We start from the raw sequence: 18,520 nt of genomic DNA, 5'->3' as shown, positions 1-18,520 counted from the left end.
TGGTCATCTGCCGATGTTTTTACAGCATGGCCAGTAAGATTGTGCTGACCGGGAGTAAGTCAGAGCCTTGCAGTGTACACCAGGGCAGATGTACTCAACATCACAGAACCCAGACAGCCCCCACAGAGACAGCCCTGTCTAACAAAGCAGACTTCAGAAGAGCTGGGCTCTCTCAGCTCAGGGCAGGTGAGAATGGGAACGAGGAGCAGGGGCTTGTGCCCACCCCTGAGCTGGGGGCCTCAGGGCATGGGCTGGGCTCTCACCAAGTGACACAGGTCTGGGCTATGCTGCTCAGCCTCACAGGTGAGAGGGAGAAAAACATGGGAGACCATGGTTTTCTCAGGCACAACTACTGGTGTGTCCCCTAAAAGGGCCACTTGGAGCTGACAGCTCTGAGTCAGCTCCAAACAGCACACATGAGAAAAGACCAGGGAAGGACGCTAGTGGTTAAATTCAGACTGGATTAGCAGATTATCTATAATAATAATATGACAGATCATTGTCATCACAGAAGACCCCAAATCTTAGCGGGATCTTGGCCTGGTTATTCGGGGCCACTGTCTCTTGGGTGAGCTCTCGGGAAAGCTAAGCTTTCACCTAGAAAAGGGCCCATTTCCAAGAGGAGCCACTGGACCATGGGCCCCTGGGCTCCGGGTAGTAGAGGAAAGGGCTCCCTGAGCGGGGCCCAGTGGAGGGGGAGGGGAGGGCCAGGCCTGTCTGAGGCTCCTAGGGCAGAGGCACCCTGCTGGGGGGCTGGGCAGGAAAGCAGAGTTGTGGGCTTACCTCCACCTGGCCAGCCCCACCTGTGCAGCCTGGGCGTGAACCTGGGCCTCCCTCGGTTCTGGTGAGGATCAGGTGCAAATGGGCCTAGGAACTTCCTACAAAAACCAGCGGGGCCCCACGTGTAGCTGTGCCCCTTTGCAGGGCGGGGAGGTGGCATCTGTTCACCCCTCTTGGGATTCCAGTGTGGGAAGGGCCAGCGTGAGACCGTCCCTAGACCGCTGTCTGGAACGCACCCCTGGGGAGAACACCAACTGACAGCCACTCAGACCCGGCTGGGTCTCACTTACTTCTCGGGCTTCAGGTCCCTGTAGATGATCCCCAGGCCGTGCAGGTGGTCCAGGGCCAAGGCCAGCTCAGCCAAGTAGAACTTGACATCCTCCTCTGTGAACATCACCTAGTGAGAAGGAGAAGAGACGTCCTGCCTGCTGCACAGCTGCTGGTTTTGCACCCCACCAGGGAGAGCAGCACCCACCCCAGAAGGCTCCCGTGTGCCAGTCCTGGGCTCCCCCAGCACTCTCTGGCTTTCCAGTGGGAAGGTGAGCTCTGCTCATGGTCTCAAGGCACGGAGGACAGCAGCATCGTGGCAAACCCTTGACGCAGCTCCTTCCTCCCAGCCTGACCTCCTCACCCCACCAATCACCCAGCCCCGCAGAGTTTCTCTGGGTTTATATTTTAATATGAGTGTTTCTCAATAAATAACCAAGCCTTACTGTGAAGGTCAGGTGAGGAGTGGGAAACAGTCTCCACCTCATCTCTCTCCCTTTCACCTTGTGTCTTCCCGCTTGGGCTGATGCAAATGCTGCCCGAGGGGTTAGTGCTACCAAGTGCACACACGTGCTTCTTCTCGCCCAGGAGCCTGAGGGAGAGGGCTCGTACGTGTCAGGGGTGGCAGCCATGCTCCTGGCTCTCTAGTGGCTGGCGCAGCCCAGGCTTGGCACTGACCCAACTGGGATGTCCTAAGTGTTTCCTGAGTGTCTAGAACCTCATTCAGGCCAGCTAAACTGTGTAGGAGGCCTGGGACCACCAATCTAGCCGCCAGGTATTAGAACAGGCTTTTGTAGTCGCATTCAGTGGGAAGCCGAATCCTTATCACAAACCATCGTGTAAGTTCCCCACGAGAGATGAGTGCTGCGGAGACTGAGGTCCACATTACTGCTTTCTCCCTGAAACTGTATTGGAAACTTTCTCTCCTTCAGACTGTACTGGAGCCCTGCCCACCTTCCACCAAGGCCTACACCCCTGAAAGGCAGGTAGGTCCGCATGCGGCAGGGTTCCTGGTGCACACGGAATCAGAATGAGGGCAGTAGGAGACTAGAGGCAAGGGTGACATAGGCCAAGAAGGTCCTCGGCTCCCTAAGGGACACTTCCAGTCAGGGCTGCAGACTTCTGCAGGTGCCTGCCAGGTGCCACCAGCCCTGCTGCTCTGCAGTCACGGAGCCCACCCCCTCCCAGGTGTGACCAGTGCCTTTCCAGGCTGGGTGCTCTTCTCTGCACTGCATGACACAACCACTGGGCTGGCTCATTCAGCCTCTGCCACCGTCACATTCTCCCCCCACTGAACCTGTCTAGCTGAGGACTGGCCACTGTGGCTGGCGTGCACTTTGGTACTCAGGGTGGCTACACAGCTCTGCTGTCCGAGTCTTAGGGCACATCTCGATGACAAGTGACCACCCCATGCCTGTGAGCACCTTAGAGGCAGTTAAGGTGACCTGCAGGTGGCAGGATGCTGTCCAGGGCTCTGGAGGAGGACTCCAAGTATGGGTGTATGCATCCCACACACTTCTTCCTGCTCCCCTGCAGAGCCCATTATGCTCTCACGGTCACATTGTCACACCCCTTTGTTCAGGGTTCTTGGTAATTACGGTTGCCTTTTGTTCTGGGATACAACCACAGAGCATCCCACTAGACACTGGACAAAGCAGACCCCAGGCGGGCTGACTTCCCCTGGATGAGATGGGTGGGACCAAACCTATAGATATGAGAGGAATTGGTGGATGCCCAAGATCCAGCCCCTTGGGAAACCGGCTCGAGGACAGGCAGATGGACAGGCACCCGCACTGATGGGGCTTTTTTCTAGAAGGGGGTCAGAGTCCTCCAGCCCCCTATCTTCCCATAGCACAGGGAGCCCCACATGCACACGGCACTACTCTCCTGGGAGCTGCAGGTCAACAGGCAGAGCAGCCCTCGCGGGGTTTCTGGGGCCCCTCTCTGCTGGAGGAGCCGCCACTTGGTCTACTGCCCATCTGCAGTTCTAAGCGAGGCAGGGAGCTGCTGCTGAAGAACGGGAGGAGGAGGAAAAGGCAGAAGCAAATAAACCCCGCCTCGTGAGGAGGAGGACTCCAGGGTAGACGCTGGTCCCTGCACTGTGCGCCCCTGTGCCGCCACCCTCTGCTCTGTAGGAAGTGGTACCACCTGGACTCGCTCCGGTGAAAAGCCCAGCATCACGGTCCCTGGGCCAACTAGGCAGTGGGACCTCTGCTGGGTTCTTGACCTGCGCCTCTGAAAACAAGGACTGACTACAGGACAGCAGAGCCGAGGCCTGCACCCCGAGAGGCAGGTGGGACAACCCTCACCTCCCAGGGAAGAGGCGGCAAGCGTGCGCCCTGAGCCTCTGACTACCTAGGGTCTTCCTGGGGAGAAGCGGCAGGTCTCAGGTGAGCTGTCGTGAAATCAAGTGCTGTGTCCGTCCTTGGGCATTTGGGTTCAGAATGTTCCTCCTGGCTAAGCCATCTGGCCATGAGTCAGGTGTGGCACATGGTGTGGGTCTTGGAGCCTGGTGACATCTCAACGCTTTTGTTCCAGCTGATCAGGGACAAGCACACGCTGGCGGTTTTGCTTTCTAACTGAAGGAATGGGAGGGGCAGCTCACGCTGGTAGATCCCGTCTCCCTCCAGTAGGGCTCTCTCCCTGTCGGCAGCTCCCCTCTGTCTCTACCACTGACCTGGGCAGCATTCTGGCTCTCTCCCTCTGTAGAGCTCAGCACCCTCCAGTCATGAGGGCCGTAGTGCCTCCCTGGTGCCCTGAGCACATTCTGGAACACGCCTATCGGAGGTGCTGGAGGTCAAAGTAGACTCTGGGGTTGGGAAAGCTCACGGACTCAGGCAGCCTGTGCAGACCTGACCAGAGGCTCCTGAGCAGACTGCAGGGAAGGCCTGCCCCAGAGGACGGGACACGCTGAGCTGACTACATCTTCCCAGGACGAAAGCAGGAGCCACCCTCTGTCCCAACTGTCACCTTCAACTAGCCGTGGGCTTCCAGCTGCTCCACCTGGACAGTTAACGGTGGACCGAGGCTTCAGAGCTCCATAGGATCTCTGGAGAAACCCTGTTCCCAAGACCTTCCAAGGACAAAGCACTCCTGCAGCTTGGTGGGCTCTGGAACAACCAACACCCTCCCACACACACTTAACGCACACCCAACACTCACACAGCACACACACACCAAGCATCATGCACACCCAACACACATACCCCCCACACCAAGCACACCCAGCACCCACCGGAACCCCCTGCCTCCTCTCTTTCCCTCCCAGACAGACGTTTGCGGAGGGGATGCACGGAGGGAAGCCCACCTCTTTGGACAGCCGGGTGAAGAGATCGCCTCCCCGCAGGAAGTCCAGGATCAGGTAGAGCTTTCCTTCCGTCTGAAAGGCTGTGGGGGAGACACGGCTGAGAGCTGCAGGGGTGGACTCTGCTCTCTCTGACACAGTCAGTGTCCAGTTCCCAGCTTCTCTTGGCAAACATGTCTACTTAACCTGCAAGCTGTCACTCAGAAGCGCAGGGGAGCCCAGGGAAGGGGGCAGGACACCACATTCTGGTCCCAGTTTTGTAGGTCTTGAGACGCTTCTTTCCCTCCCTCCTTTCCTTCGCCTCCTCAATCATGAAGGGAAGTGTGGGTTCAGAGGGAGAGGCACCTACACATCCAGCCTGCCCTCCCACCGCCACTAGCGACAGGCCTGGCTTGCAGTGGGTCTTCAGACGGGAACTCTGTGGGCTGGCTGGGCAGGCGAGCAGGGCTCCGACACCACAGCCGCACTCCCGCAGCTCAGTGCAGCGGACCAGCCTCCGACTTCTTTTATGGCAGTGCTGGTGACTGGTCACCCTATTTGTGTTGTGACTAGGGCTTCTGTCCTCAGTTTGGTTACTATGCCTGACAATTTTAGATCTGTTTCAGGCCACAGAGTGTCCACATAGCTCCTGTCCATGCTCAGTGGTCAGCAGGAAGGAGTGGACACTGGAGGGTCTGGAAGAACCAGCCACCATTACTACTGCTGTGACTGCAGGCCCAGGTTCGGGAGGGTCGGTTCACTGTGAAGGCCAGGCCAGGTTAGGGAGGGGCCATCCACGGACACTAGTCCAGGTTAGTGAGAGGCTGCGACAGCCAGGTGGGAGTTAGTGAGAGGCTACTGGCTGCGACAGCCAGTCCAGTCTAGGGAGGGCTGTCATTGGCATCTGTTTATACACACTGCAAGTACAGCCGGAAGGGGTCCTGAGATCTCTGCGTCCGAAAGCCTTTGATTTTCTAGAAGTCAATGCCAGAAGCATCATCATGGAGGGCTTTCGAGTCACAGGCTCTAGCTGGAGGACACTTTGTTGGAACTGTGAAAGCTGAAGTGTGGATTTTAGTTTCATCTGAGGAAGTGGCTGGTCTTGTGATGGGCAACAGGGGGTGTAATGCAGAGGGCCTGCTGAGAAGCTTCTGCAAGATGCCCATTTCTAAATCTCTCCAGAAGTCTCCCTGGGGGCCGTCTCAAGTGGCAGGTGGATGGGACCTGACCCCAGCCCATCAGCAGCAGTGGGGGTGGGAGGGAGAAGGCCAGCCTGTCCCGCCTTGTCCACCGCACAGGGGACATCAGAGCTGGAGCTGCCCACAGTCCAGAGGGGGCAGGGGTCCCCTGGCCTCTCTGGGTCCACAGTGCATGCTGGGTTTCACTGTTTCTGAATGGACGGGCCACGTGACTTGCACACAGGACTGGACGGCCTTCGGAGTATTACCAGGAATCAGCCTGGGAAGAGCTGGGAGTTGCCTCACCCTGTCCTGATGGTCACACCTTTGCTTCCGATGTGCACGGGCCTCACTTGTTCCCTCACACGCCTGCCCTGGAGCCCTGAAGCCAGCAGCAAGGGACCAGCTTGGCTGCTCTTTGCTGCACTCTGTTCACGTAATCATCAGAGGGGTGTGGTGCGGCGTGACTTCAAGTCACCATGACTTCAGATCATTTTGATCTGAAGTTTTTACTCACGGCTCCTCTGAGGAGACGCAGGGCAGAGAGCACGTGGAGAGGCGCTGCGTGCCAAGTGGGCACGGCCTCCAGCAGATTACTTGACCTGAGCCTCGGAAGACGCAGTGATCGCCTGCCTGCCTGGGGGGTGCTTCTGAGGGCGCAGGGGCCCCTCCTGTCTCTAGGAGGCTTGAAACACAGCATCTGCTTCAAAGGTGGTTGAACACTTGTAGCTTAAACAAACCACTGGTTCACAAACTACGACACAAACGTGCTGTGGTTCATCCCAGGGTAGGTCAGACCTTGGCGCCGACTGTCAACGGTGACAGTTTAATAATAATGGACAGCCCTGGAATGAAAACAGGGCATCTATCTCTTAGGGGGAAAAAACTCAATGAAGATCAAGGGTTGGGACTTGGATGGCGGCATCCGTGACAGGGAAGTGTCTACGACACCGGGAAGACTTTCCTCTGTCTGATCTGCTGTTCCTTCGGCTGCCCCTGACCTCTCAGGTGTGTCCGCTGATGCCCCACTTACCGTAGTGCAGCTTCACGATGAAGGGGTGGTTCACCTCTGCCAGGATGTCTCTCTCCATCTTCGACCTCACCCGGTCCCGGACTGCAGAACAGAGGCAAAGGGCTTTCAAGAGGTGGACTTAGAGTTCAGAGGAACACGGAGCGCCAAATACCAGATAAAGTCGTTGTTCCCGTTTTCAAACATACACAAGACTCAAAGCGATATGATGACCGCCCCTATGTCCTCCAGCTTGATTTAACAATTATTGACATGCTCTTAAATTTGCCCCCTCTCTCTCGACAAAATCACTGAAAATGAATTGTAAGCACCCAGACATTGGACCCTTAGGTGCACTTGCACATATCTCCCTAATCTAGAGTAACATCCAGAGAACCACCAGCTGCTTCTTGACACCACGGGACACCCAGTCCAGGCGTAACACCCCCATGCCATTCAGAGCCCTTGTTGTTTCCAACTCAGGATCCAGTCAAGGTCACATGCTCGCTGACTGCTCAACTGCTTTATTTATTTTGCTTCTAGAAAAGTTCTACACCTTTTTTCCCCTGGACTTTTTGGGAGGTCCAAGGTAGTTTCCTTGCAGAATGGTCCACGCTGCGGACTGGTCTGATTGTGGTTCAGTGGGTTCTTTGACCCCTGCACTTCCTGTGAACTGAGGTCAGGCTTGGGGCTTTGGAGGAAGGAGCCTGGACGATGTGGTGGGTAGGTGATGCACTGCCTGGATGGCCTGGCAGTGGGAGGAGCTGCTGGGCTGCCCGCCGGGAAGTGCTCAGGGCGGTTACAGCGGTGAGTGCCGCCTCTCCTCCACACAGGCCTGCAAGTCCCTTCCTAAGCGAAAAGCAGCCTGTGGGGTGATATTTTGAGAGCATGGCCTGTGCGTTTCCTGGTGCTCTTTCATGGAAGGATGTATGGATCACGCGTATGCGCCAAGGATCACATATAATGACCCACCCCTGAGTCGTGCACAGCGATTCTGCCTTTCTGATAGAAGTGGAGATCAAGGGAAGCGTGCCTCTCTCTCCACGGGAGACACGGACCTTGGATACGTATTTTAATCCAGGTGTTTTACACAATTACAGCATCACTCTTTTGTGTTCTCACTGTCTCAAGCTTAGCCACCTGGAAGTGCAGACCATGAAGTTCTAAGGAAAAACAAACCACAAACAGAGAAAGATGGCTACCTAGGGAGAAGAGTGTCAAGATGGGCAAGTGACCGGCACACCCAGGGCAGCAGCCCCTGACCTCCCGGGGCCACCCAAGGGGAGGGCGGGAAGTTCTTCAGATGCTTCTGTTCAGACAAGTCCCACCGAGCCAGTCCCTGGGCCAGGCACTTAGATTCACCCCCACTCTGGACTTGTGACAGGCACCCCCGAAGTTTTATTTAAGGAGTCCCTCCCCAAGGGTGGTATAATAACAACAACCCTCAAAATAACCAGGTGGGCCTGAACCACTGTCAGTGAGGCTGGGAAACGGACACCCAGCACTGCCACGGGACAGAAAAGGGGCGCAGCCACCTGGAAACAGCTTGGTGGCTCCTCAAGGCTGACAGAAAGAGGGCGTGATCCGGGGTGCCACTCCAGGGCGCACGTCCTGAATTGCAAAAGCTGTGGCTGGAGAGGCATCTGTACCTGTTCACAGCAGCTCTACTCCCAAGGGCCGACGCGGGATCGACCCAAGTGTGCCCGCAGATGAATGCACAAGCAGAAGTGGCTTCAGAGACACTAAGTGAAGTAGGCCAGGCAGACAACAACCCTGCAGAGCCACTGACGGTGGCATCCAGAACAGGGCCCCAGGCTGAGGCAGCGTGGCGGCCAGCAGGGACGGGGAGGAGGAAGACGGGATTCAGTCAAATGGGTGTGAACAGTGACGACGCCTAGTGCCGTGAGTCACCTTCACGCGGCTCAGGTGATGAGCCCTGGCTTCGCCACGACTTAAACACAGTTCCTTCCCACCCTTGCTCTACTGCCTCTCGGCTCTAACTTCTGCGCGCAGAGCTCCAGCTCTCTGGGGCCCACCTTTGTCTTTGATGCATGACTGTCACTCCCACTGGCTGGTCTGAGAAGGTGCCATGCGGTGGCCTAGTGGGGACCACAGAGTGATGGCCTGCCTTCCACCTTGGCTTTGCCATGGGCAGCATCACTGTGGGCTGTTTTTCCACAGAAGCAGGGATGACGGCTCCACCCAAGGTCACCGTGAGAAGCACATGAGACCACACACAGCACGTGAAGCACTGGCCAAGCCGGCCCCTGCCAGCGCCCTGCCTGCCTCTGCTGTCCTCTGTGGTGCCCCTTCACTGCACAGTAGATTCCAGGGGCTTCTCTTTCTCTTCTGGGAGCCTCAGTGGGGGCACTGCTTCCCTCCAGGGGGAGGGAGAGAGGACCAGGAAGCACCACCCTGCAGTCAGCAATAGGCAGAGCAGAAGACAGAGGCACAGAAATCAAGAAACACACACTCCTGCTGCTTGGCAGTGGGTGGCCCAGGGCGAGGGACACAGGATGCTGGCCGGGGAGACTGTCCATGGGGTGAAGGATGTGGGAGTCCACGCAGATGGCACTAGGGCAACAGTGGGGTGATCAGGGAGCCGTAAAGACACTGTTCAGGGGCTGGGGATGTGGCTCAAGTGGTAGCGCACTCGCCTGGCATGTGTGCGGCCTGGGTTCGATCCTCAGCACCACATACCAAAAAAGATGTTGTGTCTGCTGAAAGACTGAAAAATAAATATTAAAATTCTCTCTCTCTCTCTCTCTCAAAAAAAAAAAAAAAAAAAAGACTTTGTTCAGCCCTGGGACGGACATGAGTGCCCCTGGAGGCCTGTGGTGTGACTTCATAAGCTGTGATGTCCTTGTCTATCACAACAGTTCATCCATTGGTTCTTGAAAAAATATATAAACGAGGGCTCCTTTGTGAAATGTGACTGCAGCAATGGTGGATGTCACAGGACGCTGCCAGCACCGTGGTGGCATTAGGGTGCTCTCCACTGCACCCAATTCCTAAGAAAGTACGGTAGACTCCAGGACGGATCTTGGACCTAGTGCCCAGCTCTCAGCACCAGGTCACACCTTCACAAGAGTGCTGGGCTCACAGTGGCCATCATGGGCGCATGCTGACTGGTCTGCTGGAGGAAGAAGCAAGGCCGTGACCACGCCAGGTCAGGATCTCACTGCTGCTGATGGCAGCTACACAACTGGCCATGCCGAGTTGCACACACTGGCGAGGGACAAACTAAACACTGAAGGACAGCCATCATCCCAGCAATGCCCTTGGCATCTCAAACAGCAAGCTTGACACTGGCTGTCCCAAGGCGACTGGGGGGATGACTGTGTGTGGACTCCGGCTTTGCTGGCAGAGCAGCAGGAGCCTGGCCATGCCAGTGCCCACTCTCCGTGACCATCATTTGTGTTCCACATCTGGGGATGGAAGGAAGAGGCTGGGTCCATGGCGTCTACCTGGCTGACAGCCGAGGAGTGACCGTTGGGTAACAGAGGCTGAAGCAAAGGTCCCGTCTTCTGATGCCAAGTACGCTCACACTGCCCCTTTGATACTTAAGAACCGAGGTGATCTAATCACCAGGAATAAAAAGGAGACCCACAGAGGTCCCTCACCCTTCTACTGCTGCCATGTCAGTGGGTGTCAGAAACTGGAAGCCGAGTCAGACACTCACGCGCCTCTCCCATTCACAACAGCCTCCAACAGAACAGCCTGGGAAGCACTCTAACACAAGAGTGAAAGACCTCCACCGGAAACTACCAACACCAAGGACAGAAACCGAGAGGATCTTAGGAGATGGGAAGGCCTCCCGTATTCCTGGATAGGGAAGATTCAATATTGTCCAAATGGCCATACTACCAAAGACACTCTACAGATTGAATGCACTTCTGGTTAAAACTCCAATGATGTTCTTTATAGAAATGCAAAAAGCAGTCATGGAATTCACTTGTAAAAATCTAAGGTTCAGAATACCCCAGCAACCCTTAGCAGGAAGAGAGAGCAGGAGGCAGCACAGTACAGACCCTAAGTCATACCACAGAGCTGCAGTGACAGAAGGGGCATGGTACTGGTGCCCAAGCAGCCCCGAAGACCAGCGGGACCCCACAGAGGACAGAGACAGACCCACATGAATACAGGTGTCTCACACTAGACAAAGGTGCCATAAACACACATTGGAGAAAGGACAGCCTCTTCAACAAATGGTGCTGGGAAAACTAGAAATCCATATGTAACAAAATGAAATTAGACCCCATCTCTCACCCTGCACACAACTCAAAGTGGATCAGAGACCTAGGCATTAGACCAGAGACCCTGTGCTTATGAGAAGAAAGAGTAGGCCCCACTCTCCATCATGTAAGACTCCTAAAATGCAAGAAGTTAAATCAATGTATGGGATGATATCAAACTAAAAAGCTTCTTCACAGCCAAGGAAACAATCAAGAGTGAGAAAAGAGAAGCTACAGAATGGGAGAATATCTTTACCACAGCATTAATCTACAGGACATATAAAGAACTCAAAAACTTAACACCAAAAAACCCCCAAAATAATAACCCAATCAATAAATAAGCAAAGGAATTGAACAAGCTCTTTACAGAAGGAGAAATACAGTTAGCAAATATGTGAAAAAATGTTCAACATCTCTAACAATTGGAGAAATGCAAATCAAAACCACTCTAAGATTCCACCTCACTCCAGTCAGAATGGCAATTATCAAGGATACAACAACAATAAATGCTGGTGAGGCTGTGGGGAAAAGGCTATACTTATACATTGCTGGTGGGACTGCAGATTGGTACAACTACCACGGAAAGCAGTATGGAGATTCCTCAGAAAACTTAGAATGGAACCACCTTTTGACCTAGTTATCTCACTCCTCAGTTTATACTCAAAGGACTTAAAATCAGCAAACTACAGTGACACAGCCACATCAATGTTTATAGTAGCTCAATTCAAATAGCTAAGCTATGGAACCAACCTAGGTGTCCTTCTACAGAAGAATGGATAAAGAAATTGTGATATATATACAGAACAGAATATTACTCAGCAGCTATAAAGAAGAATGACTTCATGACATTTGCTGGTAAATGGATGGATCTGGATACTATTATGTTAAGTGAAATAAACCAATCCCAAAATACCAAAGGCCAAATGTTCTCTCTGATATGTGGATGCTGACTCACAATAAGGGGGTAGGGAGGGAAGAACAGAAGTTCATTGACAGGGAAGTGGGGGATGGGAATGAGTCAGACATGACTTTTGTATGTTCATATATGAATACACGACCAGTGTAACTCCACATCAGACCATGCTCTGCCCTGCCTGATCACCTGCTTCTGTGGGCTGCACAGAATGGGAAGTTATACTTCATGTGGGTATGATATGTCAAAATACACTCTACTGTCATGTATATATAGAAATAAAACAAAACCAACGTGATTCTGCTAGCCCCATGAAGATGGCAATGCCAGCCATGGGCATGCACCTTGGAAAGCCTCTGGCACGTGGGGAGACCTGGAGAGCAGCACACTGAACGTGAGCCAAGACTGCTCTGTGGTCAGAGCCCAAGGGGACCACAGGGGTCATGCTCTGCACCTGCTTCTGTGGGCTGCTGAAGGGCAACGTCACCACAGGGAGGCATGGCAGGACCTCGGGGCTCTGAGACTGGGCTGGGGGACCCTGCAGACCCCACTCTGGGCTGAGCCAGCTCCTCCCGACCTGTGGCCGTGGCTGGACACTACTGAGTCTGAGCAGAGGGGGAACCCATCTCCCCCTGCGGCTCTCAGCTCACGGAGATCTGACTCGGCAAAGCATGGGCTTCCGTCAGGTGGCTGTGCTGCTAAACGTTTAGGGGTTGAGACTTTTTACAGTTAATTACTACAAAAAAAACACAGGAATTGGAGAAAACCATAGATGACGATGACAGTAACAACGGACAGGAAGCCATGCTGACCAGCACAGTGGGTCTCTTCACTCCTCTCCACGGAATCACTTCAGAGAAGATGGACACAGTATTTGACTCACTTCCTGACCAAGGAATCCTGCGATGAACCGTGAGTCCGTCATCCTTCACGTGGCGCAGACCGTGGGGGACGCAATGAAACGTCTCTGATTCAGGACATGCCAGCGTCTGAGGGACTCCAGGGGCCCAGACAGGCAACAGGGAGAGTCAGAGCCTGTGGGTGGGGAGGCCCCGCCGGGGGCACAGCCTGGGATCTGCTGCTCCGAGGGTGGCCAAGATGGCCACAGGACCATCCCACTTTGCTTTTTATCTTAGACAATGCGCTGGGAAGACGTGCCTGAACAGGGAGCACCAGCCAGGACAGGCCCCCGGGAGGAAACGCCCTGGGTGGGCAGGCGGCCTGGGGCGGGCACCGGGCCCTCATCACCTCCAAACAGTCTGATTTTAAGTCTTTGCCGATTCTGCCTCAGTTTCCTCATTTTTGAAATTCTAGTCAGAGGAGGCACTTATACCTGTGCTTACACCTCTGCCTCAGGAATCTGAAGTCATCCAACGTGAATCAAATGACACAGTGAGTTAGCACAGAAACCCAATCTGGTCAAACTCAGAGACGAAAGCTTGGCTTCTGAGCGACTCCATGTCTTCTAACTAAACGAAACAAACCCTGAGGTGCTGAGGATAAGGTTCCGGGGGTTGGCACCGAGATGACTGCTCCAGGACCATTTCAGGATGTTGTGGTCAGCAGGGATGCCACCAACGCCCTTCTGTGCCGGCTACCGCAGACTGGTGTGCCCAGGCACATCTCCAGAGTGACGCGATCAGCCCGCCCTGCTCCTTACAGAGGACACAGCATGTCCAGAGAAGGGGCTTTGGCTGATGACGTCCTGCCCTGTCACTCTCCCTCCTGGCTTGCTGTCACAATGCCACAGTGACGCCCCACTCAGCCACCAAGAGGCATGTGCAATGTTGCTACAACTGCCAGAGACCTCACTCACTCCGACCTGGCACTCTGGCCACAATGAGGTCCCCGGGATGGACAGGACGTGATTGAGCTCCTTCGGAGAGGGGACTGCAGATCACCTTTGGGCAGGCAGGGTGGACTTGTAAGAAAATGGTCAGACGCTGGTGAGGCGTGAAGATGCAGGGGAAGTCCTGCTGAAGACATCTTGATGTGAGAAGCTCTCTCCCCTGGGGCCCTGAGACCATGGACCACTGTGTGGGAGAGCGTCTCTGCCCAGCTCCCGGCTCTCATGACTCACGGACTCCTCATGGAGGGATTAACCAAGGATCCTTTCTGATCAGATGGCAGCGGAAGCTCACCCTCCTCCTGGCTGCCCCACGCATCAGACGGAACGAAACCTAGACCCCTGAAGCCCTGCCACATTTCCAACCCAGACAATCTCCAGTGAGAACAGGACCAGGGGTGAGACGACGGCCCTCCGTCAGAGCCTGCTGACCCCACACCCTCCATGCACTGAGGAAGGTGCCCACTGATGCAAGCCCTGGGGAGAAGGTGGCGAGAGAGGAAGCTCCCAAGGTGACCCTGGCTGTGGCCGCAGGGTCCTGGTTTCCTGATCCTGAACATATGCATGCACGGCATGCAGGATGTGCAGGGCAGCTTAGGATTCCCTCGATTCCCTCGCTGGACCAGCCACTCAGGCCCCCTGCAGTGGCCCCACACCAGCAGCTTTGGGGGCCCCAGGTGACTCCAGCTGGCCCCAAGATGGAGAAGCACTGGCCACACAATACAGGTGTCCTGAGGCGGCGACAGCCCCACCTTTCAACTCGCTACTAGAATGGAGGCCAGGGCACTCCTGTCTGGTCTCCTGCCTGGGAAGGTGTCCTCCGCGAGGGGCATGTTAACAACCAAACTCCCTCGCAGCATGGGGTGGGGGTGTCCTCCTCCGGGATCCGTTACCTTTGGGATCCGCGAGCGACATGGACTATTCCCTGTAACCACTGCACGGAGAGGCCTGAGTGTGGGAACCCGGGTTTCCAGAAGACCCTAACAGTCCTACGTGGCCGCTGCGAGGTGAGGCACGGAGCTGGGGCACAGCGCCAACACCCCTGCCAGCTCCCTCCTCCTCCAGCTGTGGAGCAGTTGACGACACTGGAAATGGCTGTCACCTGCTTAAAGACAGGTGGTGAAGCGCTCGACACCCACACTTAGTAAGAGGCCACTTCCCTCCCTGTAGTCACGTGGACACCAGCTGCAGGCCCACAGGGCAGTCTCCGGTGATTCTCATGTCTTCTGCCAGCCTCCAGCCCCCTCATTGTCCCTTTTCAGGTGTCTCTGCGGCTCAAGGGTGATGCGCTTTCCCTTCAGGGGCAGCCTGTGCTCTTGGGGCAGTGCCCTTGGAGATGGGGAACACCACCGTGGTGTTACGGCATGTCCCTTTGCTCCAGGCCACGCTCTTCAGGAGCGTTGTCTCGCTCACAAACCGGCCATGTGATGAAGGTGGACAGTGAGCCACGGGGTGTTCCAACAGCTTGGCTCTTGGAAGGCAGAAGTGCTGGAGCTAAACGGGTTTACATGTACCTTGGCGGGGAGTGCCTTTCTCCACCCACGAGGTGAGGCTGAGGCTAGGCGGGTGGCCGTCCATCTATCTGCAGGAGGGGTGCAAGTGGACCTGCTCTCCCCATGACAGGGCCAGCTGCAGCACCGTGAGGTCTGGGGCCACCACACACAAAGCACTGTCCGGTGAGCCTCTTCCGTCTTGTCAAGAAAATAGACTGCAACAGGGTTTCTGGAAAAAATATCTGTTCTTTGGTGGTAGACCATTATAGAAAGTTAGAACAGCGTGGGATGCAACACGTTGGCTTTCAAGCTGACTTCAAAAGGCAATGGAAAATATCTACATTCTTCCGTGCCTTCATGGGTCTCTCACAAGCAAAAATGATACTGCGTACTCAAGTAAACTATTCTAGAATATGTAGAAGTGACTTTATATACAAAAAGTCAAATATGAAAATGTGAAATACAGAAGGTACCAGCGACCTGTCACCTGTGACCTGGACAGAGCTGCTGCTGTCATTCTGGCCCAGCTCCTGACAATGGGTCTGCCTGCTGTGAGCACCCGCCTGTGGGGCACCTGCAGACAGATTCAGCGCCTGCTTGCTCCATACCAGCTGGGTCAATGGCCACTTCTCGGGGGCACTTAGAAGGCTTACACACCCAAGGGGACAGAAGTCAGGAGACAGTGGTGAGCTCTCGCATTCAGAGCTCAGGGCCAACCTGACGGAGCCCAGGGCAGCTTCCCAGCCTGCCCTCCTGCATTCAAGCATCCCACCTCCCCTGCTTCCTCCCTGTCCTTCCAGAGGCCCTCGGTGGCACCCACTTGAGGGTGAGAAAGGAAAGTCTTGGGAGGGGCAGGAGGAGCTGTCCAGGGTCACCGCTCAGATCCGGAGGCTACACAGAGTCTGGGACAGGAGGGAGATGGCTGGCTCGAGTGGACCAGCATGCCCCCAGTCTCCATCTTCAACCACAGAAAGACTCTGCCTCTGGTCCGAGCCACAGGGTGGGCCAGCAAAGGCCCACGCTATTTAGGATTGCTCCCTTTAAAACAAGGGCTTTACTGAGATCATCCACGTTTCAAACAATTCCCCCATTCAAAGTGCACAATTCAGGGGTTTTTATGTGTTCAGTTGAACAATCACCACCCATCGATTTTAAAACATTTTCATCACCCAAGAAGGTGCCAAGACCAGGCACACTGCTGCTGTGTCCCCAGCCCCAGCCCTGTAACCACTGACCTCCACACAGATGGAGCAGCACACACGAGGACCCTGGGCTGGGTCTCACTGGGCAGCTGTCTTCCAGGCCCACCATGTTGCCTGTGGAGTGTGCAGCGCTCTCAGCTTCCTTTAGCCTCAAGTGCCCTCCCGCCACGTGCAGAGAGCACTGCTTCACGTACCGGTCGGTGGACGCTGGCTTCTCCCCACTGCTGGGTTCTTATGAACTGGCTGGTGCCGCCACAGACCTTCCAGTGCAGTCTCTGTGTAGCCCGTGTTTTCATTTCTCCTGGTGAATACCCAGGAGCGGGGCAGCTGGGCCTCGTGGTCACCTTTGTCTAACCTTGTGAGAAACTGCATGAGCAATTTGGTTTGGGACTTTTCGATGATCCTGAACTAGAGAATGTTTCATGTATTTCTTTTTCTCTGGGGCAACTATTAAGTAGAGAGGTTATTTTATTAAAAGTTGGGGATAGGAAGTCAAAGCTTGCTTTGTTTTCTATACCTCTTCTTACTAACAGAGCAATTATTTAAAATAACATTGTCATGAGACTCTTGAAACATTTGTTCATGTTCACCTGGTAACAGTTACATAAATACTGTAAAACGATAAAAATGTTAAATCTAAAGCATGGCTTTAATCAGGTTGCGACACTCAACTAGAAACTAAAGTGCCCAAGTCTTCTGTGCACACAGGAATTTCCAGAACAACCTGTGAGCACCCAAATCCTTAGCTGTACTCCTGAGCCACCCTGGCCTGTGCTCATAGCGACTTCCCCTTGGACGTGCATGGGACCCCAGGTGACACCAGGGTCAGTGTCTACATTTTCTGATTGCTAGTCATGCTGACAACATCACCCTGATTCCTCTCCTCTATGGAAGTGGTCGCCTCCTTGAACCTTGGGTCTCGCTCACCTCCCAACTTCTCCTGGCACCTCCTCGTGTGAGAGCGCCTTCCCTGTGCCACACGTCAGGGCAGTCCCGGTCTGCACGCATGCCAGCTGGCTGGCTGGTGACGTGGACTGGGTTCAAAGGTGCTTGTGTATCAATAACTAAGAAAACGGTGAAGAAACCACGCAGCACGTGAACATAAGTTTCTGAGGCAGGACGACTTGGTGACCCAAGGGTCAGCTCCACTGCTGGAAGGAGCACACCCGAAACCTTCCATTTACTGGGGAAAAGACATTCAAGAAAGTTCCACCCAAATAAAACAAGGGATTGGATTTCCAAGGGTGGAGTCTTGCTTGGTGATTTCTTGTGGACAGCAGATTGACTGACATCTTGGAAAGCCACACCCGCCTCAGGCGCTGTGTGGGATCACAGGAGAGTGAGGGAGAAGGCACACAGGTCAGTCGCACAGCCCAGGCAGTAATGTCAGGCCAGGCCCCTCTTGTGCTCAAATGAGCACAGCTCACACACACAGCCCATGGCTCGCTTGCGACATGCAGGGATCTGGTCTGGCCCTTACGCCCTCCACTGGTGGTCCTGTCTCCTCTCCCAGGAGAAGGCACAGGACTCGGAGCCAGCATGCCGCTGTCTCTGCAGCTCCCCGCACACCCCTGCCACGGACGTTGTGCTCTAAGAGAAACCAAGGGCTGCCTGAGTCTTATAGGACCCCAAAGCTGACCACGAGCTCCCTGCTCCTGCTGGGTAACCCCCCCAGGCGAGGCCCCCTGGCCTGCTGACTCCTCTGTGGGCTGGGGCAGCTGGGCCCCATTCAGCCTGCAACCCAGCGGGTTTCCCTCCCTGGCCAGCCACAAAATCAAATACATCCTCTCATGTGCAGGGAGTGGGCCACCTCGCCCTCGCACGACACAGCCTGCCTCCCCCAGCCTCAGCTCCTGAGAGCAGCCCAAGTGACCTGTGTGGCATTAATGGCCACCTCCCTGGGTGGAAGCAGAGACTAATAAACCGCTGCCAACTGGGTGTCCAGAGCCAGGTGTCATGGGTTCAGCCTCTCCCTCTGCACAGCATACTTCCCTCACCAAGAGCGAACAGGGTGCAGGGTCACAAGGTGGGTGAGACTCTGCACCTCGCGATGTTCTCACCCTGTGTGGTGTTCTCACCTCAGGGTGGGAGCAAGAGGCTGGAAGCCACGGCTGGACTGGACTCCTAACTCCCAGTCACTGGGACAGCAGGAAAACAGCTCGGCCATGAGCCACACTTGACCTGAAGCTGAGCATCCTGGTGACCCCGGTGGGTCTGTCACGCACACAGAGGTAGCAGCCTGCTCCGCCCGCTGCTCTCTTCCCCAGGCTCTCCAGGAGGAGCATCTGTGGACGGCTGGTGTTTACGCAAGATG

The 18,520-nt window shown here is 55.0% G+C and overlaps 1 protein-coding gene across 3 annotated transcripts in view; it reads right to left on the bottom strand.

Annotated features, from left to right (window-relative positions):
* Positions 1-18,520, bottom strand: part of Rps6ka2 (ribosomal protein S6 kinase A2) — a 194,381-nt gene that overhangs the window by 55,959 nt on the left and 119,902 nt on the right. For all 3 annotated transcript variants that reach the window (XM_026379542.2, XM_026379541.2, XM_026379543.2), the window contains 3 exons: positions 6,542-6,622; positions 4,355-4,434; positions 1,071-1,177 (listed from right to left, as the gene is read on the bottom strand). In XM_026379542.2, coding sequence (XP_026235327.1) covers positions 1,071-1,177; positions 4,355-4,434; positions 6,542-6,622 — 268 coding nt within the window. The remainder of the gene's footprint in view (positions 1-1,070; positions 1,178-4,354; positions 4,435-6,541; positions 6,623-18,520) is intronic.

Source organism: Urocitellus parryii, chromosome 8 (genome assembly GCF_045843805.1).
Source record: "Urocitellus parryii isolate mUroPar1 chromosome 8, mUroPar1.hap1, whole genome shotgun sequence".
NCBI lineage: Eukaryota > Metazoa > Chordata > Mammalia > Rodentia > Sciuridae > Urocitellus > Urocitellus parryii.
The sequence above is the reverse complement of the archived record's forward strand: the minus strand, read 5'-3'. Positions and strand labels throughout refer to the sequence as shown.